This window comes from Onychomys torridus, chromosome 11 (assembly GCF_903995425.1).
Source record: "Onychomys torridus chromosome 11, mOncTor1.1, whole genome shotgun sequence".
NCBI classification, from domain to species: Eukaryota; Metazoa; Chordata; class Mammalia; order Rodentia; family Cricetidae; genus Onychomys; species Onychomys torridus.
This window is the reverse complement of record NC_050453.1, coordinates 66398762-66424715: the sequence shown is the minus strand read 5'-3', so window position 1 is coordinate 66424715 and position 25954 is coordinate 66398762. Positions and strand designations below refer to the sequence as shown.

General features: G+C 45.9%; 1 protein-coding gene across 1 annotated transcript in view; it reads left to right on the top strand.

Annotated features, from left to right (window-relative positions):
• Cfap221 (cilia and flagella associated protein 221) overlaps positions 1-25924 on the top strand; it is an 81181-nt gene extending 55257 nt beyond the window's left edge. The window contains exons 16-24 of the mRNA XM_036202749.1: positions 1975-2102; positions 4437-4517; positions 5849-5956; positions 6272-6403; positions 7460-7618; positions 10105-10196; positions 18338-18430; positions 23803-23898; positions 25749-25924. Coding sequence (XP_036058642.1) covers positions 1975-2102; positions 4437-4517; positions 5849-5956; positions 6272-6403; positions 7460-7618; positions 10105-10196; positions 18338-18430; positions 23803-23898; positions 25749-25857 — 998 coding nt within the window. The 3' untranslated portion in view covers positions 25858-25924. The remainder of the gene's footprint in view (positions 1-1974; positions 2103-4436; positions 4518-5848; positions 5957-6271; positions 6404-7459; positions 7619-10104; positions 10197-18337; positions 18431-23802; positions 23899-25748) is intronic.
• Positions 25925-25954: the final 30 nt, after the last annotated feature.

Here is a 25954-nt window from a genome sequence, read left to right as displayed (position 1 = left end):
GTGTTTTACCAATGAGACAGTAAACTTCACATGAAAATCGCACGCGGTTATTGTTATGCCCATGTCAAGAGTGCCCCAGAGACCACCAGGAGTCCGAGTTCATATACAAAAGCAAAGATCTTTTATTGCAAGCTCAAGCTTCGGCTTCCCGTCCCTTCCGACACAGCGGCTGGATCAGTGAGAGTGTTGAGCTCAGCTGAGGCAGGGATTTTAAGGAGTAAAGGATAGGGATGTAGGGGAATTCCAGATTCAGATGGGGTTGAACTCCTGACTGGGCAGGAGTGGGGCACAGAAGTCTTGTCAAACAGAGATTGGTACTGGCGTTGCTGCAAGGAAATTGGCAACATATATACAGATTATGTAAGCTGTCCTTAACGTTCTGGAGCACCTAGTACTTTTTGTCTCAATTCTGATTGGTCTCCTGCAGGGTACCATTTGTGGCTTTTCCTGGTTATTGCAATGGTGAGGTCTAGTCCCAGTGCTGTTAGTCTGCAGCCCGTCATGTCTGCACTGATGTTAAGTTAGGCCTCTTCAGTTATCTGCAAAAGCTCTCCAGAATCCAACTTTTTCTTTGTTAAATTCATCAGAGGTATTTTAAGAAGGAATTTGGTCTCTGGGGATTGGAGAGGTGGCTCAGCTTGCTGCTCTCACAGAGGACCAGAGTGCACAATCACCTGTAACTCTAACTCCGCAGATTCTGACGCCCTCTTCTGGCATCTCTGGGGACTGCACTCATCTACACAAACATAATTTAAAATAACAATAAAATCTTTTAAAAATAAAATAAAATTTTAAGAGAACGGTAACTAAATAAGCAAAGATGAAATAAAAAATTTAAAACTAACGTGAGCCAGGCAGTGGTGGCACACACCTTTAATCCCAGCACTCTGGAGGCAGAGACATGCGGATACCTAAGTTCGAGTTTAGTCTGGTCAACAGAGTGAGATCCAGGACAGCCAGGGCTACACAGAGAAACCTTGTCTTGAAAAAAAAAATCACAAGTAAATAAAGGGAAAGAGGACTGAGAGTGTTGCTCAGTCAGCAGAACGTTTGCCAGACATCCCCGACGCCCTGGGTTTCATTCCTAGGACCCCATAAACGTAGCTTGGCAACACACACCTGTAATCCCAGCACTTGGGAGGTGGTGGATGCAGGAGGACCAGATGTTCAAGGTCATCCTTAGCTACATAGTGAGTTCAAAGCCAGGCTGGGCCACATGAGACCCTGTCTCAAGATGAGAGAGAGGGAACAAATGCAAGTAAGCTGACAATGTACATATATACATGCATGTATATGTATGCAAACATGCTTGCGCATACGTAAATCTGAATATTCTCTCTAAAGTCTATATAAGCATATATTATCATAGTAATGATTTTCAGTATGGCATTTTCATACATGTATATGTCTTTTAATCGTTCATATTCACCCCACAGCCATCACTGTTTTCTCCTTTCTCCCCTACTTCTGTAGATCCCTCCTCTACCTTCATGTGTGTGTATGTGTGTGTGTGTCTGCGTGTACATGTGTGTATGTGTGGGTGTGAATGTGTATGATAGTGGTATGTGCTATGTGCATGAGAGATGTGTGCTGTGTGTGCTATGTGTTATGTGCTGTGTGTTGTGTGTGTTATGTTTTATGTATGTGTGCATGTATCACTGTAGGGATATTGTATGTGTGTGTGGTATGTTTGGCATGTGTTGTATGTATTGCATATCTTGTGTGTGTATGTTGCATATCTTGTTGTGTGTGTTGCATATGTTATGAGGGGTGTGTGTGTGTGTGTGTGTGTGTGTGTGTGTGTGTGTGTGTGTGATGATCCAATACATTTAACTAGGGCTGTTTGCAGGAACATGGCATATCAGTCACTACACCACTGAAGAATGTAAACACGAATGTTCTGTTGCAAATGGCCTTTGGTAAGTACACAGCTAGAGATGCTGGTCTCACCCAGCAATGTCTGTCTTTCCCTAGCTGAGACTCCCTTCTTATACCCGTGGGCCCAGCTCTGTCAGGACGAGTGCCCCTGTCCATTCTCACTGCAGCCTGAGGAAGTGCTGCCCTTCGCCTTCCCGTCGGACTCCCAGAGCTACAACGAGCTGGTGGGTGTCTCCTCTGTAAGGGCAGCAGACGGGGTCACATGGGTGTGGGCAGATTGCCAGACTAGCCAGCTCTCAGTCCATCCACCTCCTCTGCGAGGATCTGAAGGAGACCTGTGCTTCAGGAATTAAGAGCTGTAGGAAACAGGGAGCATCCACTGCCATCTGCCCTGCCTACTGTATCCATGGGTACCCAGAGGAGCTTCCTGGTGACTTGGGCTGATTCCCAGTCTGAAGCCTGGCGTGGGCACTGGGCCAAGAGGAGTGGGAACTGGACCCGAGAGAAGCTGAGAGACAGTGCTCACATGAGCCTCCTGGCCTGGCAAATGGAAGGCCGAGATAACGGCAGCTCTTAGGTCAGGACCCGGTCTGCTAAGGAGGGCATGTGGCCCAGAATCAGACAAGCTAACCCATCAGGCTGGGAAACCCACCTCACTACCCCCATCTCTCTCTTAGGATATGACAATGCCTCCTCTTCCCCTATGAGCATGGTGGCTTATTATAAGGAATAATAGTTCATTGGTCAGTCAACATACATCAGTTAAACACAAAGACCTGAGTTGATCTCCAGAACCCAGGTTAAAAAACAAAACAAAACAAAAAACCCAGCATGGTAGTATGTGTAATCTCAGTGCTGGGGAGGCATAGACAGGCAGGTCCTTGGGGCTCACTGGTCAGCCAGTGTAGCTGAATGGTGAGTTCCAGGGAAAAGGATAAAAACAAAGCAGAGAGCTAGGGAGATGGCTCAGCACTGGCTGCTCTTCCAGAGGATCCTAGTTTGGTTCCCAGCACCCATGTATGGTAGCCCACAACTGTCAATAACTCCAGTTATGAGGAATCCAATGTCCTACTGGGAACTCAGACAGCACCCACACATACATGTCACACACTCACACAGACACACACAGTAAAATTAAAAATAAACCTTTAAAAAAGTATAAACTAGCCCAACTGTTCTCTGTCCTCCACATGCATGTGTAGACACATACACATGCACCTGCACATATATGAGCTGCGCACATATTAGCACACACATAACAATAATAAGCCATAGTAATAAAGATAATAGCTAATTAACCCTTACATGGTACTTCCCACAAGTCACATCTTAAGGGCTTTGGGTACCAGACTTCATCAAGTCTAAGATGCACATTTTTAAAAACATTCAGCAAATTTGACATTGAGACATCTCTTTCAAATGATGGCGTATTAGCAATCCACCACACTGGGGTGTACTGGGCCCATTGGACAAGGTAAAGAATGGCGCCTGACATTTGTTGACTGCTGGAATGTTCCAGGCCCTGCCCAGGATCCCTGGGTGTCTGAGACAAATGGCTTTGCAGGAAGCTCTCTGGGGACCAGCACCTACGGAAGGCCAGCACAGAGGCAGGGCCTTGCTAGAGAAGTGGGACCATGATGCTTCTTGGCAAAGCACTCAACTGAGCCCATGAGGAGCTCTGAAGCTCCCATAGGTTGAGAGAATCTAACCTTTGAACTTTGACTTCAAACTATCCTAGGAGGTAGACCAGAAGGTTGTGAGGTGCTCCCTCAGACAAGGTGACTCCTGAGGAGGGCTGACCTCACCAGTTGCTGACTCCCAAGGGTTCATGAGCTAAGTCCATCAAGCCTGAAGAAACTATGGAGCTGATAGAATGAATATATATATACTGAGAGAAGATGTATTAGGTTTGTCTACACCATATGACCTGGGTAGTCTAACAGCAGCTACCTTATACTAGAGGGGCTGAGAACCTGGTAGCTACTTGATCCACAGACTGCATGCATCAGCAGTCCCAGCCTGCCACTGAAGATCTAGAGGATTCCTGGAGAGCCTCTGGTCCTCAATCCACAATGGAAACCCAGAGAAGCTGAGTTATGATCTCAGCACAGGAATATAGCAGCAGTGGCAGAAACAGAGGAGATGAGCTTGCTGCTGAGACACCCAAGCAATCAAAGCTTCCCCTCAGACCTCCTTCTGTCTGGCTGACACTGGATGGAGCCACCCACACTCAGGGCATGACTTCCAACTTCAAATAACCTGATCAAGAAAACCCCTCACAGATGTGCCCAGCAGCTTATCTCTTAGTTGATTCCAAGATCCAGTCAAGTTGACAACCAGGATTAACCATCACAGAAGGACATGTTGCAGCCTCCATGATAGTCCATAAGATACACACACAAAGAGCTATGGGGAGGGCCCACAGCTCAGGTAGCAACTATGGTCACAGGAAAAACTGTTTTGAGCATAGAACTATTCAGGTAATGTCTCAAAACATAATGAAAACACACACAGATGTGTATCTGTCATTTTATAGTTTTCTTTATTTTCCCACGTAGGCTCTTGATGGCCTTGGACTAGTCCCAATTAAACCTTCAGATGTTCAAATCAAGCACAGTTACTCCTACTTCAGTTTAAAGGTGAGACCTGCATAGAACATAAATTATCCTGGTTGCTTACAGCTATCATCTGTCTGTCTGTCCTCTGACTTCCTGTCCGTCTATCATCTATCATTAAGGAGGCACACATGCCACAGTGCCTGTATGAAAGTCAGAGAACAACTTTTGGGAGTTGGTTCTCTCCTTCTACAGTGAGAATCCTAGAAACTGAACTCTGGTCATCAGTCCTGATGACAGGCACCTCAACACTGAGCCATCTCGCTGGCCCTCAGGTTTCTTACCAAGTGAGCAAAATATGCTTGAATTTGAATTCCATTATTTTGTTAGTATTGCTCAATTCTAGCTGATGTAGAATGGCACATTGTCGTTTTCTCTATTATTTGATGGTGTGTTGAGCGCATCTCAGGATCTTTCTAACATAAATATGGAAACTGATTCTCTCCTGTGGTTACAGTATATATTACACGTTAGGAAACTGTGGCTCTACTCAGCACACAAGTTAGTCAGTTTCTCTTTTCTTTTCTTTTTCTTTACTTTTTGGTTTTTGAAACAGGGTTTGTCTGTGTGGTCCTGACTGTCCTGTAACTCACTTGGTGGACCAGGCTGGCCTGGAACTCAGAGATCCACCTGCCTCTGCCTCCTGAGAGCTGGGATTAAAGGCGTGCTGGCTAGTCAGCCATTCTTGAAGTGTAGGACCACTTGTACTTTTGAAAAGTAAAAATATGTTTATGTATATCTCCAGTGAAGCTATCTGGCATGAGAAAATTGAAAACTGATATGTGCCCAGACTCAGAATGAGGCTCAGGACTGGCCCTGTTTTTAGGCAGCTTTTGTTGAGACATTAATCCTCCCAAACAGTAATGGGTTCTTGTGAGCCTTTTTTTTTAAGGAACTACAAATATCTATTCACCCTCGATAGGGCACTGATGTCAGACCAAAGAAATTGTTTTTCCCAGTCTAGTTTAATGATACAGAATGTTTATTGGGATTGCTTACAGGTGCATGGGTGAGGGGATTTGTATAGGAACATGGATGACTCAAAGGCAGCTACATCACTGAATCCCCACATTATCATGGGTGAAGATTCACTAAAGCTGCATCTCTGAAGCACCATGGACAATTTGCATGCTCAGCTAATCAGAGAGGCTCCTCTCCCCAGCAGTTGTTAACCTTGGAGAGGAGCTTTTTATGAATCTTGTAAGTTTCAGGGACTACTTGAGACTTGTGAGTTCCATTCACTACCTGAGCCTCAGTGAGGCATCCTCCAAGAAGGAATGTTTCCATTTGAAGGAAGCAGCTGCACAAAGCAGGCTCTTAAGTGTCGCCAATCTGCTGTCTTCTTTCACTTCCAGGTTCCTCAGTTATACAAAATCAAGGGATATCAACCATTTTCTGTCAACAAGTCCTCAACAAATTACAGACTTCAGAAGCTTGCTCGACCCCTGAAACAAGGTGCTGAGGTAATGCATCTGCAACTTTAAGAACTGCTCTCACTACTCATGTTCCTCCACTAAGAATGACAGGTCATTGAGCTGAAGGGATGGCTAAGTAATCAAAAGCATTTGTTGCTCTTAAAGAGAACTTGGGTTCAATTCCCACCACCCATGTGATGGCTCACAGCCATCTGTAACCTCAGCTTCATGGGATCCAACAGGCATGCACATGATGCACATACAGGCAAGCAAACATTCATGCACATAAAATAAAGTAAATAACTCTTTAAGAATAAAATATGACTAATAGTAACTAACAAGTCATTCTTGGTCTTTACACAGGATGAAGTCACCACTGTCATAACTCTACCCGAGCAGGACACCACACAACTCTCAGCCAAGCCCTCCATCTTGAGTATGAAGGCACCGGAGAGCTTAGCCATGTCTGTGGAATATGAGCCGCTGTATATTTTCGTAAGTACCAGTTGGCAGATGCCTGTGTTCTGTGTCCCTTTATTTCAGCAATTATCCTGCATGAAAACGGAAGCAGGGGTTGGAAATATGTTTTCTCTTTTTGTTTTAGTTTTTGTAATTAAATGTTTCTTTACTAAATATTTGTGTTTACTTTTGTTATTTATTTGTATGTATGCCAGGGGTTGGGGACCAGAGAGGGTATCAGATCCCTTGGAGTTGGAGTTACAGTACTTGTGAGCCATCCAATATGGATACTAGGATTTGAACTCCTGTCTTCAGGATAAAGCAAGAAGCACTCTTAACCCCTGAGCCTTTATTCCAGACCCATCTTTTTTTAAACCGTGTCTCATAGCCTAGGATGGCCTCACACTCACTGTGAAGCTAAGAATGGCCTCAAACTTGTAGCCCTCCTGCATCTACTTCCCAAGTACTAGAATTACTGGTATGCAGCACCACATCCATTTTTCTGTGGCGCTGGGGATTGAATGGGGGCTTGGTGTGTGCTAGGCAAGTACTCTGCTAGCGCTACATCCCCAGCCTGGAATGTTTTCTCTTTGGCACTTCAAGCCAGCCTTGCATTCATCACCTTTGCCTTCTGATTCTGGATGATACGATATGGCACACAGCAGAACAAATCCTTTCTCAATAAGCTGATTTGTTGGAGTATTTTATCACAACAGGAAAAGAAACCAAGGCAGACCCAGAAATGGATTTGCTCTTTAAATCCAGTTGGCTTATTTAATGACCCTTCATTGATCTTGACTAAAAGCAGTTTCAAACAATAATTCCAGTGACATTTTTTTTTCCTTGTGAGGTCAGCAAATCTGAATAGCATCTAATGAAGCCCTTAAGCCAGAAAATGCACACATGAAAATCATGATGTTGGAAAGACAGGCCAACCTGAAGCTTTGCTCCTGTGCCCAGTATGCTAGAAGAGTTGACATGCATCCCCATTGTTAGTGCTAGTGGGAGCCACAGAGAGCTTGCTGACGCCTGTCCCAGGCCTGGTATGGAGATGGGTAAACACCATCAATCTGGTTTCCCTCTTGCCCACAGAATCCCAGCCCGGGACTGTTCGCCGTGAAGCACCCTCTGACCTATGCAGAAACTCTGATAGATTACCATCTGTGCTCTCACCCCAAGTACAAGTTCACCCACGAGACCCACATCGGGTCCAGCATTCCTCTCACTCAAAAGCAGTTTCTCCATCATACGGTAATGTCAGCACCAGGCTCCCTTGGCAGAGCTGGCCTTGAACTGTGGGGAGAGGCAGGGAACAGGGAGAGAGGCCTCCAATGGGGTCTAAGAACAAGAAGGCCAGGTGGCAAGGTGGTTCAGTGGGTAAAGGTGTTGCTACCAAGTCTGATGGTCTGAGTTCCATCCTTGGGACCCACATGGTGGAGGAGATCCAGGAGAGCACTGACTTGTGCATGTCACCCTCCGACAACTTGTGCACACACATACCAACACACACAGGCACACAACACACAGAAGCACAAACATGCACACATACTCACACACTCGTGCACATGCATGCACACACATGCAGATGTGCACACACATACACACGTGTGCATACACAAATGTTTAAAATAAATAGATGCCATTTAAACAACAAGAAAAGAAGGGCTTGTAGCCTTGGCCGTGGACCAAGAATGGCGTCCACAGTCCTCACACTGCCAGCTGTGGAGGACACGGGACCATTCTCAGCACCACCACTGTCCATCTCTACCCACCTCCTGCTGTCTGCTCCCCCTTTCCCAACACTCATTTTGACTGAAATGGGGAAATGATTACTCATTACTTTTTCAACCATATGAAAATAATCATGATACTATGACTCTGGGCTCTGGCCTCCTCTTAACTTTGGACCCTCTAAGTATACAAATATCAACTACTTGCTCTTTTGTTCCAAGGCACAGAACTCACACAATCCTTGCCCTATCAGCTCTGGAACATTCCCATGCCCCACCAGCCTAACTCTTATATGACTGAAGCTCCCCTCTCATCTCCATGGTGATTCACCACTACCACAACCTCCAGGCCGCCACAGGAAGTTTCTGATCAGCTGGAAACACCTCAGTGGGTCAGGGGACTATGGGGATGGCTAAGCCCCACAAGCGTGAGGACCTGAGTTCAAATCTCCAGTGACCACATAAACCCAAGCATGATGGCACAGACATGTAATGCCAGCACTGGGATACAGAAACAGATGGATGGATCCCTGGAGGTTATTGACTAGCCAGTCTAGCGGGAACTGCAAGATCCAGGTTCCCCAAGAGATGCTATCTCTTAACTGAGAAAGATAGGGCCACTGGCCATCACACACACACACACACACACACACACACACACACACACACACACATCCTCAGTACATATCCATTGCCCACAGAGCAGCTCCACTGGCCTGGCCCTCAAGTCCCTTGGTGACCTGCCCGCCCCTCCAGCCACAGGCACCATCCCTATCATGTTCCTTGCACTTAGCTGAACTGCTGGTGACTTCCTAATACTGCTAGCGCATCCCACTGCCCTGCCTCCCTGCCTGAGTGCTGCTCATTCTCTTTGGATGTTGCATCAACATCACTTTCACAGCCGTCCAGGCAGGCTGGGAGACCACATCTGCCCTCGGTCACCACCACATACCCTGTACTGGAGCAACTGTCTGTGCGTTAGAGGAAGTCAGTCCAGCTTAATGAAGTTTAGAGCTAACCTATTGGGACTGTAAGACAGTCAGCTGAATGAAGTGAAGGTCCTCTGAGACATTTTCCCACTTCGTTGGTTACTCTTCTTGGTCCTCTAACAAAATCTGTGCCAAATGCAGCTTAAGGGAGGGGGACATGGTGTAGCTGGAGTTATCTCCAGTCCCATCCGGGCCCACAGCCACTCAGATCCAAATAAACACACAGACACAGACACATATTATTTAAACTGTTTGGCCTAATGGCTCAGGCTTCTTGCCATCTAGTCCCTATATCTTTTTTTTATTATTATTTTTTAAAAAGATTTATTTATTTATTATATATACAGTGAGTGTTCTGCCTGCATGCCAGAAGAGGGCGCCAGATCTCATTACAGATGGTTGTGAGCCACCATGTGGTTGCTGGGAATTGAACTCAGGACCTCTGGAAGAACAGCTAGTGCTCTTAACTTCTGAGCCATCTCTCTAGCCCTAGTCCCTATATCTTAAATTAACCCATTTCTATAAATCTATACCTTGCCATGTGGCTCATGGCTTACCGGTGTCTTACATCATGCTTCTCATGGGGGCGGCTGGCAGCGGCTCCTGACTCAGCCTTCCTGTTCCCAGAATTCTCTTCTCTGCTTGTCCCGCCTACACTTCCTGCCTGGCTACTGGCCAATCAGCATTTTATTTATACAGAGCGATATCCACAGCAGCATGGTGGTGGGAGTGTCAGGCAGCGGGTCACATGGCATCCACAGTCAGGAAGCAGAGAGATGGATGCTGGGGCTTAGCTCACTTCCTCCTCTGTATTCAGTCCCAGACTCCAGACTGTGGGATGGCTCTGCCCACATTTAGGGTGGGTCTTTCCACCTCAATTAATCCAATGTTATAAAATCCTCAGAGACATTCCCAGAGGTGTGTCCCTTAGGTGACTGAAGATACTATCAATATTAACTCTCACAACCACCTAATGCTTTCTCTTCATGTCCCGCCCCTGCACCGCCTTTCATCATAGGACATAATTCCTGGAATCATGAGCTGGAAGAGGTTCCACCCGCTGGTGTTCTCCTCCTTGTCTGACCCCTCTAAGGTGGAAAGCACTCCGAGGTAAGCTGGGAAACGCCTCCCGGGACGTTTGCACTGTAGATTACAGAGGCTGGGGGACAGGTGTGAAAGGCCAGCCATGACAAAGCACAATTTCAAACTGTACTTCCAAAACATGAGGAAGGGCTTGCTTGCCAAGGAGCAGGATGACAGACAGCTGATTTTCAGAGTTTGAATTTGTCTTAATCAAGACACACTTTTTAGCTGGGCTATGGTGGTACACACACCTTTAATCCCAGCACTCAGGAGGCAGAGGCAGGTGGATCTCTGTGAGTAAAGGGCCAGCCTAATCTATAGAGTGTGTTCCAGGACAGCCAGGGCTGAACAGAAAAACCAAAACCAAACAAGACAAAAAACAAACAAACAAAAAACAAAACAAAACAAAAAACAAAAACAAAAACAAAAACCCACACACACAATTTTAAAATTAATGCAATGGTAGCTAATTGGCAGAGTTTTGGCCCAGATAGAGAACTAATGGATCATATAATTCTGCTGAAATATTCATGGTCTATTTTTTCTTTTTGGAGAATATTTCTTTTTGAAATATTCATGGTTTGTGCATGCATACACAAGTGTGTGTGTGTGTGTGTGTGTGTGTGCGCGCATGCTTATAGAGTCCAGAAGACAATCTGGAGTGTTCTTCCTCAGAGACTGCAAGTTTTGGGGGGTGGGGTGTTCTTGTTTTGTTGTTTTTGAAGTAAGGTCTTTCATCAGCACCTGGGGCTAAGCTGATTCACGGGGGTCGCCAGCCATGAGGCCAAGGGAGCCTCCTGACTCTGCTTCCTCCACTCTGGGATCACAGGTGTTCACCACCAAGCCCAGCTTTCTTGAGTGTGTTCTGGGGCTAGAGCTCAGGTTCTCGGGATCAAATTCGGGTTTGCAAGCTTGCATGGCAAACACTTTCTTGATTCATCCCTCGAACCCCACCCCACCCCCGGCCCTTATGCAGTATCTTCCTCAAGGCTCATGATGACAACTCCTCCGGGCTGTCGCAAATGGCTGTATAAAGAAGCATTTAGAAAAGAAAAAAAAAAGGAGAAGAAGCATTTAGAATCTCTACTTTCCGCTGAGCTCACAAAACTGTGCAATCACTATCTCGCCACTCGATGGCAGCATCAGCCCCACTCCCCCAAACCCTCATTTTTGCAGGAAGACTGGAATGCTTTCAAACTGACCCATTTTCTAGTTTCTCTGTTGCTGTGCTAAAACACCCCAACAGAAAGCAGCTTATGGAAGAAAGGGCTTGCTGGGTTCCAGGTTCCAGTCCATCATCGCAGGGAAGTCATGGCAGAAATGTGAGCATCAACTTGAGACAGAATCCTTGCTTGCCGGTTCTCAGCTGGCTTTCTCCTCTTATGCAGTTCAAGACCTGCTGCCTATGGAATGGTGCCACCCACAATGGGCGGGGTCTTCCTACATGCATTAATAATCAAGAACTCCTCCCATACACACACAGGCATGCTCACAGACAAACCTGATAAAGACTGGTGCATCACTCAGTAGTGAAGCTCTTACATCCTCACCCCTACAGTGGAGGAAAAAATGATGCATGTAATCAGCAATCTGGACTCTGCTGGGTCTGGGCTGTGTCTGGACTCCGGTGCACCCACTTTTAACATACATGGATTCCAAGTATTAAATATTAACCAGTTCATTTTTCCAAAGCAACGTCCTTGTAAACATCTCCCAAGGCTGTTCTTTTAATGGGAAGTCGGGAAGGGGTTGTCTTGGCCCCAAATAGCCGTGCATTAAACATAAAGGCCACATCAAGGACAATCTCCTGCCATGACTTTTTGCCTCAGTTTCTGTGCCTGAATGCTCTGTCAGGCCAGTTTGTTCCAATGTAAACTGCCATTGCATAATACCTCAAAATTCAGCAGCAGGGCCTGGGCCAGGTGCCGCTCAGCCGATAGAGGGCGTGTGTACCATACACAAAGCCTTGGGCTCCATCCCCAGCAGTGTGGAAATTAGATCAGGTGCCACACATCTGTACCCCAGCACTGGGAGGTGGAGGCAGGAGAATCAAGAGTTCTAAGTCATTTTCAGCTACATAGTGAGTTCAAGGCCAGCCTGAGCTACATGAGGCTCAAAAGAAAAAAAAAATCTTTATTTTTCTACTATGGGTTTATACTGGTTGTTGGAGCAAAGGTCATGCTGTTGTTTCTGAAAGCAGTTACAAACAATAATGGTAATTTTTTTCTAAATTCTGTATTAATCCATTCAGGGTACTATAACAAAATGCTATAGTCTCTGTAGGTTATAAATAACATATATATTTCTCATAAGTCAAGGCACCAGAGAGATTCTGTGTCTAGTGAGAGCTTGCTTCCTGGTTCACAGACGGGGCTTTCTTTTCTATTTTTATTTATTTTATGTGCATATATGTATGGGTGTGGGTGCACTTAGGCCACATCTGATCTCTCTTCTCACCATGTGGGTCCCAGGAATCAAACTCCTGGCATCAGGCTTGGGCAGGAGCTGTGGATAGAGGTGCAAGCTGGGATTTTTCTCCTCCTTCTCCTTCTGCTCCTCCTCCTCCTCCTCTTCTCTTCTTCTTCCTTCTCCTCCTCCTCCTTCTTCTTTTTCTGTACAGGGTTTCTTTGTTTAGCCCTTGCTATCCTGGAACTCACTCTGTAGACCAGGCTGGCCTCACAGAGATCCTCCTGCCTCTGCCTAGCTGAGGCTCAGCTCTCATGAGCCAATCAGCCCCCAAAAGTTTTATCTCAATATCAACACATCAGGAGTGAGTCTCAATGTAGGAATTACGAGGGGTCACCTTTAGTCTCTGGAAAGTTCTGCAAATCCATTAATGACCTTTCAACTTTGTGGCAATTTTGCCTGGGGGGAAAAAAGACCTTCAATTATGTGACTTGAAAACCTGAGATTTACTGTGTGTTGGCAAACCATGCAGTGTGGTTATTTAGCACTTATTTATCCCAAATCTATTTTAAATTTTTTTACGTGTTGTGTTTTGGAGGGAAAGAAGCAGGCCAGGGTGCACATGTGGAGGTCAGAGGACCGTTTGCAGAAGGCAGGTCTCTTCTTCCACCATGTATGTTCTGAAGATCAAACTCGGGTCGTCGTCGGTCTTGGCAGCAAGCACCTTTACCAGCTGAGCCATCTCACCAGCCCTTGAGTCATTTCGTATCATAAGAATCAAAGCAGAGTGGAGGAGACGGCTCAGAAACACAAGGCTTACTGAGGAAGCATGAAAACGTGACCTCAGATCCCCAGTGCAGGAGGTGGAGACAGTGGGTCCCGAAGCTCAGGTCCAAAGAGTCCAGCCAAATTGGTAAAGTCCTGTCTCAAAAGTGAAGGCACAGGGCAGTTAAATACCCATGGGAGGCCTGCCTTTTCTGAATAGAAAGAGAGGAGGGGTGGATGTTTAGCGAATTTCTAAATGGTCTTATTAAATAAAAACCACAAAGCCGAATAGAGGGGTGAAAGCCTTAGATCAGGGAAATAGGGAAAGCCACCAGCCAACCTCACCTCACCAACTCTGCAGCTTCCAAATGCGATTTGCTTCCTGTCTACCCAGGCTTTTATTGCCTTGCTGTTCTGCCCTCTCATTGGCTATCTTAGCCCAGCTACCTCACTTCCTCTTCCTACACAGCTCTGGCACTTTCTCACACCTCCAGGTCTCTATGGTTGGTCTTGGGATTGAAGGCCTGTGTCACCATGCTTGGCTCTGTTCCCTAGCGTGGCCTTAAACACACAGATATCCTGCCTGCTTAGGGATTAAGGGCGTGTGCTACCACTGCCTGACTTCTTCATTTATTTAAAATGGCTGGCCTTTTCTTCCTGATCTCCAGGCAAGCTTTATCTATTAAAGCACAAATAAAATATCACCACATGGATGGGGGGAGCAGATGGGGATAGAGGGAGGGTCTGGGAGGAGAAGAGGGAGGGGAAACTGCAGTTGGGATATAAAAAAAATAAATATTTTTATGAGAAAAAAATAAGAACAATACCTTGATCTTAATTTTTTTTTAAAAAGAAGACACCTGATGTCAAACTCTGTTCTCACATGAATATGCACACTTTGCCCATTATACTCTCTCTCTCTCTCTCTCTCTCTCTCTCTCTCTCTCTTTCTCTCTCTCTCTCTCTCTCTCTCTCACACACACACACACACACACACACACACACACACACAATCAAAGCAGTTCATTGATTTCATTACTCTCTATCAACTAAGAATGTGCTCAGTTCCTGCAGATATCCATGAAATCTAGGCATGAACAACACCCAACGAAAATATCTAGTAATTCCCACATAGTCAGGAATTCCCAAATTTACTGATCTCACAGACAAGTGAACCACTCAGAACTCCAGGAAGTGACCTGGGGTAATTGCTTTCACTTCAGCAAGGACATACAAATAAACAAAACAAAACAAATTCAATCATCATCATCATCATCATCATCACCACCACCACCACCATCACTACCATCACCACAACCATCATCATCACCACCATTACCACCACCACCATCATAATCACCATCACCACCACCACCACCACCACCACCATCACCACCACCATCACCACCACCATCACTACCATCACCACCACCATCATCATCACCATCATCATCACCACCATTACCACCACCACCATCATAATCACCATCACCCCATCATCACCATCAGCATTACCACCATCACCACCACCACCACCATCATAATCACCACCACCACCATCATAATCACCATCAGCATCACCACCATCACCACTATCACCGTGTCAGTTAGCACCAGAAAAAAAGCAAAAGGCACAATCTCAAGGATTTACTTTTTTGTATGTTTGGTTTTGTGTTTGGTTTTTCACTGTGTAGCTTTGGTGCCTGTCCTAGATCTCGCTCTGTAGACCACGCTGGCCTTGAACTCACAGAGATCCTCCTGCCTCTGCCTCCCCAGGGCTCAGATTAAAGACCACCACCACCCAGCCTGGATTTTACATTTCTATTCCATGAAAGTTTCTTGCTTGCTACCATTTCATCATCCTAGACCAGTGTGGATGCTGGAAAGGGGTCCAACTCCACACATCCCCATCCCTCTTCTGGATTATACAGGTTCCACTGTTCAGTACCTGAGTTCTGGGGATGGAGAGGTGGTGTGGAGGTTCAGGGCATGCTTTGCTCTTCCAGGGGACATGAGTTTGGTTCCCAGCATCCATGCCACAACTGCATGTAACTCCAGCTCCAGGGGGTTCCATGGTGCCTTCTAGTCTCCATGGGCACTGTCCTCATGTGCATATACACACTCACATGAAAAATAAAAATGCCCAAAACCCCCCAAGAAAGAACCTGGGATCTTTGTCAGAAAGTCAGTCACAGGGTTACCCTCTGGGAGGAGCAAGCCAGGGGTTCTCAAGTGGAGAAGCAGATGTGCAAGTGTATCATAACCTCTTCAACAGACAAAGCTGCAGAACAGACACACACACTTTTTGTGTGTAGACTCATATGCATACATAGGTACATAAAAACACATCTGCCTTGGTGTATATATTTTAGAAGTAACAAATTCACACCAATGCTTTATAATTCCAGTCCACACTCATAGTTTATACTTGCTTTCCACCATTTCATATTTTGTGTGTTTGTGTTCATATGTGTGTGTGTGTGTGTGTGTGTGTGTGTGTGTGTGTGTGTGTGTGTGTGAGCACTAGAGGTTGACATCTCCCACCTTCCCCAATCTATCTCCATGTATGTTTTGAGATAAGGAGTCTCACTGAACCTGATTCATTGGCTAGACTACATCGACTGGCCAGTGAACCCCAGGGTTTTTCTTTCTCCACTTCCTCAGCACTGGGACTCATGGCCGGGTTTTTCCATGGGTGCTGGGGATCTGAACTCAGGTCCTCATGCTTACATGACAAGCACTTTGCTGACTGAATCATCACTCCAACCGCTAAAGAAACTGTTTAGCAATTTGACTCCAAGTGTGTTTGTGTGTGTGTGTACAGTCATGTGTGTGCACATGTGTGTATGTGTATGTGAATGTGTGTGTGTGTGTGTGTGTGCATTAGGTCCTTTTCTGTTGATGTAATAAAATACCATGACCAGCAGTAACCTAGAAGAGAACAGGCTTTAACTTGGCTGTAGTTCCAGAAGGAGAGAGCTCATCATGGCCGTAAAGCATGGAAGCAGGATTAAGGCCATCCTGGTAGTCAGTTGTCAAAGATCACATTCATCCACACACAAGAACTAGAGAGAACAGCAAGTAAGGCCAAGCTGTAAATCCAGAGTCCGCCCAGTGATGTCTTCCTGCAACAGGGCTCCACCTCCTAAGGGTGATGTCCTCCTCCAACAGGGCTCCACCTCCTAAGGGTGATGTCCTCCTCCAGCAGGGCTCCACCTCCTAAGGGTGATGTCCTCCAACAGCAGGACTGCACCTCCTAAGGGTGATGTCCTCCTCCAACAGGGCTCCACCTCCTAAGGGAGATGTCCTCCAACAGCAGGGCTGCACCTTCTAAAAAGTTTTGTAACCGTTCTCAAACAGCGCCACTAGCTGGGGACCAGCGTTCAAACATGTGAGGCTGATGGGGACATTCTCATGCAAACCACCACAGTGCGGTACTGTGACTAAACACAGGGCCACATACTACCCAGGGCTACAAGGGGCACTCAACCACTGAGCTGTCCTTGCAGAAACCTCCCCATGCTTGTGTTTCCTTTCTTCTGTGCTGTGAGAACCTTCGAGCTGATAGCTCATCTGAGAACGGTCTCAGAAATGCCTCGTGAATAAACATGTTGATGAGCAAGTAGAATAATAAAGCTCAGAGTTATTTAATTGCCTTTTGCTCCCAGCCTGCCCAAGTCTGGGGGTGTGTGGGTGGCATCACAGACTATGCCTGTACGTTACTGGGCTGTTTGGTTTTTCTTTCTTTCTTCCTTTCTTCCTTCCTTCCTTCCTTCCTTCCTTCCTTCCTTCCTTCCTTCCTTCCTTCCTTCCTTCCTTCCTTTCTCTCTCTCTCTCTCTCTCTCTCTCTCTCTTTCTTTCTTTCTTTCTTTCTTTCTTTCTTTCTTTCTTTTCTCTCTCTCTCTCTCTCTCTCTCTCTCTCTCTCTCTCTCTCTTAAAGATTTTTGTTTGGTTATGTGTATATATGCTTGTCTGTGTGGGGGAATGTGCCTATGGTGTCCGGAAGAGGTCGTCAGATCCTCCGGACCTGGAGCTGTGGGCAGTGGTGAGCCACCCAAATGGGTGCTGGGAACTGAACTCAGGTCCTCTGGAAGGACTCCTAACCACTACTTTCTCTCCAGTCCTCTTTTTCTTTCTTACCCTCTACTGTAACTATGGAACTAACTGTTCAGTTTCCTTTCAGCTTCTTATTTCCCCCTTCTGACTAATTTAATGTTATTTTCTCAATATGTAGAATACCCAGGTGTATCCCAAACTCAGAACTACTCAAAACTTTTAAAAAAAATTTTCCTTTGCACAACTATTTTAATGTCCTCCATACACAAGACTTTTTAAATAATAAGTTATATTTCTAGAGGCTGGGAAGATGGCTCAGAGGGTAAAGTGTTTGCCATGCAAATATCAGGACAAGAATTCAGATTCCCAGTACCCATGAAAATGCTGAGCAAGATGGTGTGAGCTGTAACCCCAGCCCTTGGGAGGCGGAGACAGGGATTCCGCAGAGTAAACTGTCTAGCTAGGCTGGCCAGATCAGTGAGCCATGGGTTCAGTGAGAGACTGTCTGAATGTATAAGGTAGAGGCTGATAAAAGAAGGCACCTGAAATCAACCTCTGGGCTCCACATGCAAATGCATGCAGATCTACACCCACACATGTGCCCACACGTGCAAACATGCATATACATATGCACACACTGCACATACATACTATATATACATATTCTAGGGGCTGGGGATGGAGCTCAGTTAATAGAGTGCTTGCTAACATTAGGAAGCCCTGGGTTCCATCTTCAACAGAGCATAAACCAGGCATGATGCCATGCCACTTGTAATCCCAGGACTTGAGAGGTAGAGGCAGAAAGATCATAAATTCAAGGTCATCCTCAGCTAAGTGGCGAGTCTGAGGCTTACGTGGCATATGTGAGACCCTGTGTCATGCGAGGGCCTAGGTGAGTGCTGATGCAGCTCCAGTCCTCACTTTTGTGTCGTTTTCCACAGAGGTGACTGGTACAGTACTGTGATGCTGCCTAAAGAAACCCCTGCCCCACTGGACGGCCTCCCAGAGGAAGACAGATTGGAAACTACCGAGAGGTATTTTTCCAGTTTTACTTTGGGGGCTTTTGGTGTGTAAGGTGTTGCTTTCCATGTGAGGGGCTGTGAGGGAAGCACACACAGCACCTGAGTGTCTACCCTAAAGGATCAGGTAAGGCTGATGCCCAACTATGCCACCGGGAACTGAGACACTTGGTTCATAGTGCAGAATAGACTACCCCAAATGTCTAAGACGTGAGGAGCAGGGCAGATGGCTAGGTAGTCACATGCTTGCCACACAAGCATGAAGACCAACTTCAGCTCCTCAGCACACACACCAAGCCAGATGTGGGGCTAGAGAGGCGACTCAGCAGTTAAGAGCACTGGCTGCTCTCGCAGAGGACCCGATTTGATTCTCAGCACCTGCATGGCAGCTTACCACTGCCTGTAAGTCCAGTTCTGGGGGGTCCAATACCTTCTTCTGGCACACACATCGTACATATCATATGTTCAAGAAAACAGCCATAATTTAAAAAAAAAAAAAGCCAGACATAGTAACACACACCTGTAATCCCAGGCTGATGATGCTGAAGCCATGGAGGCAAGCAGATCATTGATGCATACAGGGCAGCCTGTCTGTCTGAATCAGGGCACTCCAGATTCATCGAAAAAGCCTGTCTCAAAGGAGAGCAGTAGAGGAAGATACCAGACACTGACCTCTGGACTCTGTGTATACACACAGACCCATATACCACATGGACACATATACCACACGCACATACTCACACACACTCACATACACACAAGAAATATAAGCTAGCAAGGCACTTGCATTTCCTTTTACTAATCGGCATCTAACATGTGTCCTTAAATCCAGCTAGAGACCCAGCAGCAGGCAGGAGACACAAGAATGGGAGCCAAACAGGGCACAGGTTCAGGCCCCAGAGCATCTTCTGTACCGTGAGCCCCTTGGTGTGATGTCCAAACTCCTCGGGCATGTGGCTTCAGCTACACCGCCCGCCATGCCCACTCTGCAAATGCTTCTCCACAGTGACCGTCACTTTCTCCATATGTGCGTCTGCGTCTGCCACATTGTGCCACATTGCCCATGCATGTGGGGGCTAGAGGCCAACCCATGATACTTTTCTAGTTTGTTGCTGTTTGAAACGGGATCTGTCACCAGCCTGAAGCTTGCCAACTGTGCCAGGCTGGTTGGCCAGCAAGCCCGAGAACCTGCCTGAGTCCGCCTCCCCAGTGCTGGAGTCATAAACATGTGCTACTCCACCTCGGTTTCTGGGGACTGAACTCAGGTCCTCAGGCTTATACAGCAAGCACTTTATTGACTGCGCCATCTCCCAGCTCTTATTTTCATTCTTAATCAACCCAAACTTTCCTGTTCTAAATTATACTATAAGTTACAGTGGCGCAAAGAAATCCTGACAACTGTCTAATGACCATCCGTCAGTGCCATAGACCAGGGCCCATGGCAGCCTGCTTGCTGAGCACGGGAAATGCTTTGTTCACACCCATTACATACTCAAAAATGGTTACTCATGACAAACTCTATTTATGACTCTTATCAACACATTTCCATGCAAAACAATCAATTAGTGAAATCCTAAGTATCAGAGGCAGGTAGCCAGTTCCTCTGATGCCTGCCCACGTGCTCTGGAAGTTGGCAGTACTCAGGCATATGCACTTAGAAGCAAGATCTTCAAAGGATGATAGGTCTACCCAAAGCACTACATAAGGCCCTTTCTTTTTTAATTCTTTGAAATAATATTTGTTTAAGTGTGTGTGTGTGTGTATGTGTGTGTGTCTGTGTGTGTGTGTCTGTGTGTGTGTGTGTCTGTGTCTGTGTGTCTGTGTCTGTGTGTGTCTCTGTGTGTGTCTGTGTGTGTGTGTGTGTGTATGTCTGTGTGTCTGTGTCTGTGTGTGTCTGTGTGTGTGTATGTCTCTGTGTGTGTCTGTATGTGTGTCTGTGTGTGTGTGTCTGTGTCTGTGTGTGTCTGTGTGTGTGTCTGTCTCTGTGTGTGTCTGTGTGTGTGTGTGTGTGTGTGTCTGTGTGTCTGTGTCTGTGTGTGTCTGTGTGTGTGTATGTCTCTGTGTGTGTCTGTGTGTGTGTCTGTGTGTGTGTGTCTGTGTCTGTGTGTGTCTGTGTGTGTGTGTGTGTGTGTGTGTCTGTGTCTGTGTGTGTCTGTGTGTGTGTCTGTGTGTATGTGTCTATGTCTGTGTGTGTCTGTGTGTGTCTGTGTGTCTGTGTGTGTGTGTCTGTGTCTGTGTGTGTCTGTGTGTGTGTGTCTGTGTGTATGTGCCTATGTCTGTGTGTGTCTGTGTATGTGTGTCTCTATGTGTGTGTGTCTGTGTATGTGTGTGTGTGTCTGTGTATGTGTGTCTCTATGTGTGTGTGTGTCTGTGTGTGTGTGTGTGTCTGTGTGTGTGTGTCTGTGTCTGTGTGTGTGTGTGTCTGTGTATGTATGTGTATCTGTGTCTGTGTGTGTCTGTGTATGTGTGTGTGTGTCTGTGTGTGTGTCTGTGTATGTGTGTCTCTATGTGTCTGTGTGTGTGTCTGTGTATGTGTGTGTGTGTCTCTATGTGTGTGTGTCTGTATGTGTGTGTGTGTCTGTGTGTGTGTGTGTGTGTGTGTGTCTGTGTGTGTGTCTGTGTATGTGTGTCTCTATGTGTGCGTGTGTCTGTGTGTGTCTGTGTGTCTGTGTGTGTCTGTGTGTGTGTGTCTGTGTGTGTGTGTGTGTGTGTGTGTGTGTGTGTGTGTCTGTGTGTATCCTCATGGTTGCCCCATTGTTCAGGAGGCAGTCAGAGGACAGCTTGCAGGACTCAGTTCTCTCTTTCCACCACGTGGGTCCCAGGGATCCAAGGCAGATGGCCAGGCTTCACAACAAGCACCTTTACCTTCTGTGCTCTCTCTCCAGCCCATGCCGAAGACCCTTTCTTGAGAGTGCTGCAGGCACTCTCTTTGCTTCAGACTGAGAAGGAGTCCTGTCTGGCCCTGCCTGTGGTGGTGCATTGTGCACCCTAATAAACTTGTCCAAGGATCAGAGGACAGAGCCAGCCACTAGATTAGACTAGAGGTCAGGCAGTGGTGGCATCTTTAATCCCAGCACTTGAGATCTCATGCCTTTGCTTAGGAAGTGATGTCTGGGCAGAGAAAGAAAGGTATATAAGGAGTGAGGAAACAGGAAGTCACTCTTTTGAGGCTGAGGATTTCATAGAGGTAAGAACTAGTGGCTGGCTGCTCTGCTTCTCTGATCTTTCAGCTTTCACCCTGATATCTGGCTCTGAGTTTTTTATTAAAAGACCATCTGGGCTGGAGAGATGGCTCAGCTGTTAAAGGCTAGGCTCACAACCCAAAATATAAAAGACCATCTCAGATTCAAACATCTGACATCCAACTTGTGGGGCATGAATTCACGAAAAAGTTGCTTGCCTGTGCCTGAGCAGGGGCCTGCAGAGTTGCCAGATGCTTCTCACACTGAGTTTTACCTAGACAATATGCTCTATACCTGCCTGCTTACAGAGACTGAAGATCAGATCAGAAACGCCACCTCCTTTGTCATCACTGGTATGCACACTGTTGTGACTCAGTTTCCTCATCTTTGAATTGGTAACTGATTCTTGGGCATACCAGAATTAAATGAGACAATACGGTGCTGAGGAGGAGGCTAGTGATCAGAATAAAACATTTCCAAGCATTAAATGTACATCAGGTAGTGGTTGGCAGGCAGTATCATGCATGGCCCACACTGAGGCCTCATCATTATGTCCCCTTTGGTGATGAGGAAAATAATAATAATAATAATAATAATAATAATAATAATAATAAATATTTGCAGAATCACCAGTCTAATAAATGTTCACTCCCAACTATATGGCACTACAATGCTTTTTGCAGTTTTCAAGGTTATTTTGTGTGTGTTAGTGGGATATGTCCCCATGTCAGGAATGCACAGGAGTACATAGTGTATGTGTACATGTGTGTGCAGGCATGTGGAGACCAGAGGTGCCATTACACCCAGCTTTTCACCAGGGTGCAAAAGATGGCATTCAGGTCTTCATGCTTTCCTGGCAAGCACTTCCCCAACTCAATCATCTCTCCAGCCCTCAAAGATACTCCCCCTAGCAGGGAACTGCCAAGGCCACCTCTCTTGATGCATGGTGACTAGATAAAGTCCCTCTGTTTGTAACTCCAAACTGTTGTAGTGCCATGTAGTTGGGAGCGAGCATTTATTACACCAGTGATTCTGCAAACATTAGCCCCTATTATCAGCTTCCTTATCTCCAACATGGAAGGTGGAGACAGAAGAGTCACTAGACTCTTATTGGCCAACTAGCCGGGGGTGAACAGCTGTGAACAGCAAGAGACCCTGCCTCAAACAAGATAGAAGGCAAGGTTGTGGCATCCACATGCATCCCATGGCATTCACCTCTCTCTTTCTATCTATCTATCTATCTATCTATCTATCTATCTATCTATCTATCTATATCTGTCTGTCTGTCTGTCTGTCTGCCTATCTATCTTTCTATCATCTCTCTCTCACACACACACATACATACACACAAAGACAGAAAGAGACACAGAGAGAGAATAAATAATAAATAAAGTAGATCCTTTGAATTTCTTTCACTAAAGACTATTTAGAAATAGATTGTTCCCAAGGTAACCCAAACTCAGAAAGACAAAAATGTTCTCTCTCATGTGTAGGTCCTAACCTAGAGTGTGCACATTTAAACATGTAAGCAGATGTGTGTGAATAAAGCCTAAAAATCTGGAGGAGACAGAGAAGGTGATAATAGAGGATGAGGAAGGAGGGGGTAGGTGAAGAGACACATGGGACATGAAAGAATAATCTAGAATGGGGAGATGCAAGGGGGACACAGAGTGGCAGGAGGGAGGGGAGATGGAGGAAGAGAAGCACAAAAACACACTTTGCTCTAAAATGTCATAATGGTACTTAACACATTGTATGTTGTTTTTAAAAATAAAAGTTTCCTGAGAAATACACTGATCTCACAGCAGCTGTGGATTTCTAGTTATCTGTGGCCTTAGTTCTATTTTAATCCCATTGTGTCCAGAGAACATCCTTGAATGACTCCAATCTTTTGAAATCTTTTGGGCTTCATTACAGTAGGGACATGGGCCATCTGATAAACGGTCCAGGTGCAGTTGAAGGAGCCTGGAATCTGTGACCCCCTTTTTAAGAACAGCTTTTCCTTCCCTGGTTATAAATATCTCCCCCAGCATCGTTGGCTGGTGGAGGCAGTTTGTCTAGCCTCTGCTTCTCTGCACATGGACTCAGCAGAAGTAGCCGTGACCCTGGAAAGCTCCAGAATGAAGGTTCCCAAATGGCCTGTAGTCCGTCCTGTTTTATGCTGAGAAAGAAGCTGTTCCCACCCAAAGGCTTACTCTTTTCCAGGGATCTCTGTGAGCAGGGTATAGAAATCATGCTAACTCCGGAAATGATCCAAGTGGAATTCCCCGTGCTCACCAGCAAGGAGTTCAAGAAGGAGAAGTAAGTGGGCATTTTTACCTGGAATAAGATCCATCCTAAGTGAAGGTCAGAACTGTCATGATGTCTGAATCTCAGTATCTCAAGCTTTACAAGAGGCATATCTCCACTGCTTCAAATATTTAAATGTGTGTCACATTTATGCACAAACATCTACATCAAATGCTTTAACAAGTAAGCCTTGGGCTGGAGAGATGGCTCAGAGGTTAAGAGCACTGACTGCTCTTCCAGAGGTCCTGAGTTCAATTCCCAGCAACCACATGGTGGCTCACAACCATCTATAATGAGATCTGGAGCCCTCTTCTGTATACATAATAAATAAATAAATCTTTAAAAAAAACAAAAACAAAAACAAGCAAGCCTTTAAAAATTGAATCCACAGGGCTGAAGCGATGATCTAGGGGTTTAGAATGCATACCATTCTTGCAGAGAACCCAAGTTCGATTCCCAGCACTCACATCAGCTCAAAACTGCCTGTAACTCCAGCTCCTAGAGATCCAGTCCCCTCTTCTGGGCACCACATTCATATGCATAACCCCACACACGTACATATACACATAATTTTTTAAAAGAACAATAAAATACTTTTAAAACTTGAATGGAGATATAGGGAGATCAGTCAGTAAGTTTGTGCTCAGCAAGCATGAGAACTCGAATTTAATCCTCCAGAACCTATAGTTTGGTTTTGTTTTTTAAAGAGGCAAATTGAACACTGTGGGGCATGCCTTTATTCCCAGCAATTGAGAGGTAGAGGATCTCTGTCAGTTCAAGACCATCCTGATCTACATAGTGAATATCAGAACAGCCAGGGCTACATGAAAAGACCTTGTCTCAAAAATTTAAAAAAAAAAAAAAAGTAAGACATGAGATTGTGTGCTGTGATCTCAGTCCTGGGGAAGCAGAGGCAGGAGGATTGCTGGGACTGACTGGCTAGCTTAACTGAATTAGCTCCAAGTTCATTGAGAGACCCTGTCTCAAAGACCAAGGCTAAGGGTCCCCAAGGAAGACACCCAGCGTGTACCTCCCTGGCCTACACACACACACACACACACACTCACACACACTCACACATGCACACATCTGAATACACATAGATGCAAACCCAGTTGTTGCTGTCTGTGCATTGAGACAGCACCTTGTAGAATCCGTGTGACTGCTTTCTCATTTCACCTTCACGGTGGTGCAGAGTGACAGGGTGAACAGAACAGGAGGTGGAGACTGTAAGAAACTATGTAGCTGAGACCTAGGTCGAGTTTGAGTCACTCAGGGGCTGAAGGTTCTAACTGGTTACTAAGTTACAAGTAGAATCAAAACCTTCTTTCTATATCAAAGCAAAACTTCCAGTCTTCACAGGACATCAGAGTAATTTGTGTGTGTGTGTGTGTGTGTGTGTGTGTGTGTGTGTGTGTGTGTGTGTGTTTAAGTTTGTTTACTTGGTGTGTGTGTGTGTGAGAAAGAGAGAGACAGAGACAGAGAGACAGACAGAGAGAGTTGGTTCTCTCCTTCCATGATATGTATGGATCCTAAGACTCAGACTCCTGTCTCAAGGTAGGGCAGCAAGGGCCTTTACCCACTGAACCACCTCTCCAGCTTCTAAATTCTTTTAAAGAACACTATTGATGGAATGTGTGTGTGTTCATATGAATATATGTATGGGCCTGCATGTGCCCTGGTAAGCAGACCGTGGAGGCCAGAGGGCACTGGGCTCTCTCCTTCCACCACGTGGGTCCCAGGGTGGGACTCGGATCATCAGCCTCAGGGCTGTTGCCTTTACTCGAGGGCCGTCTAGCCAGCTTGACTTGCGTGTTTTAGTAAGGGGCTTAGTGTATTTTTGTTGTGTTTCCAATATTCAGGGATGTCAAAGACGCAGCCCAGCCACCAGAGAAGGTGGGAGAGAAAGTGCTGGAGGAAATGAAGAATCTTCGGCTCAAAGCTCTCAACCAGTACTTGATTCTAGAATAAAAACCACTGTTGTATCAGCTGTCCCCTTTGCCTTCCAAGGTCACTGAGGTCCTCTGAGTCCATTTACATTGGAGCCATTTTTGGAATTAAAGTTTCT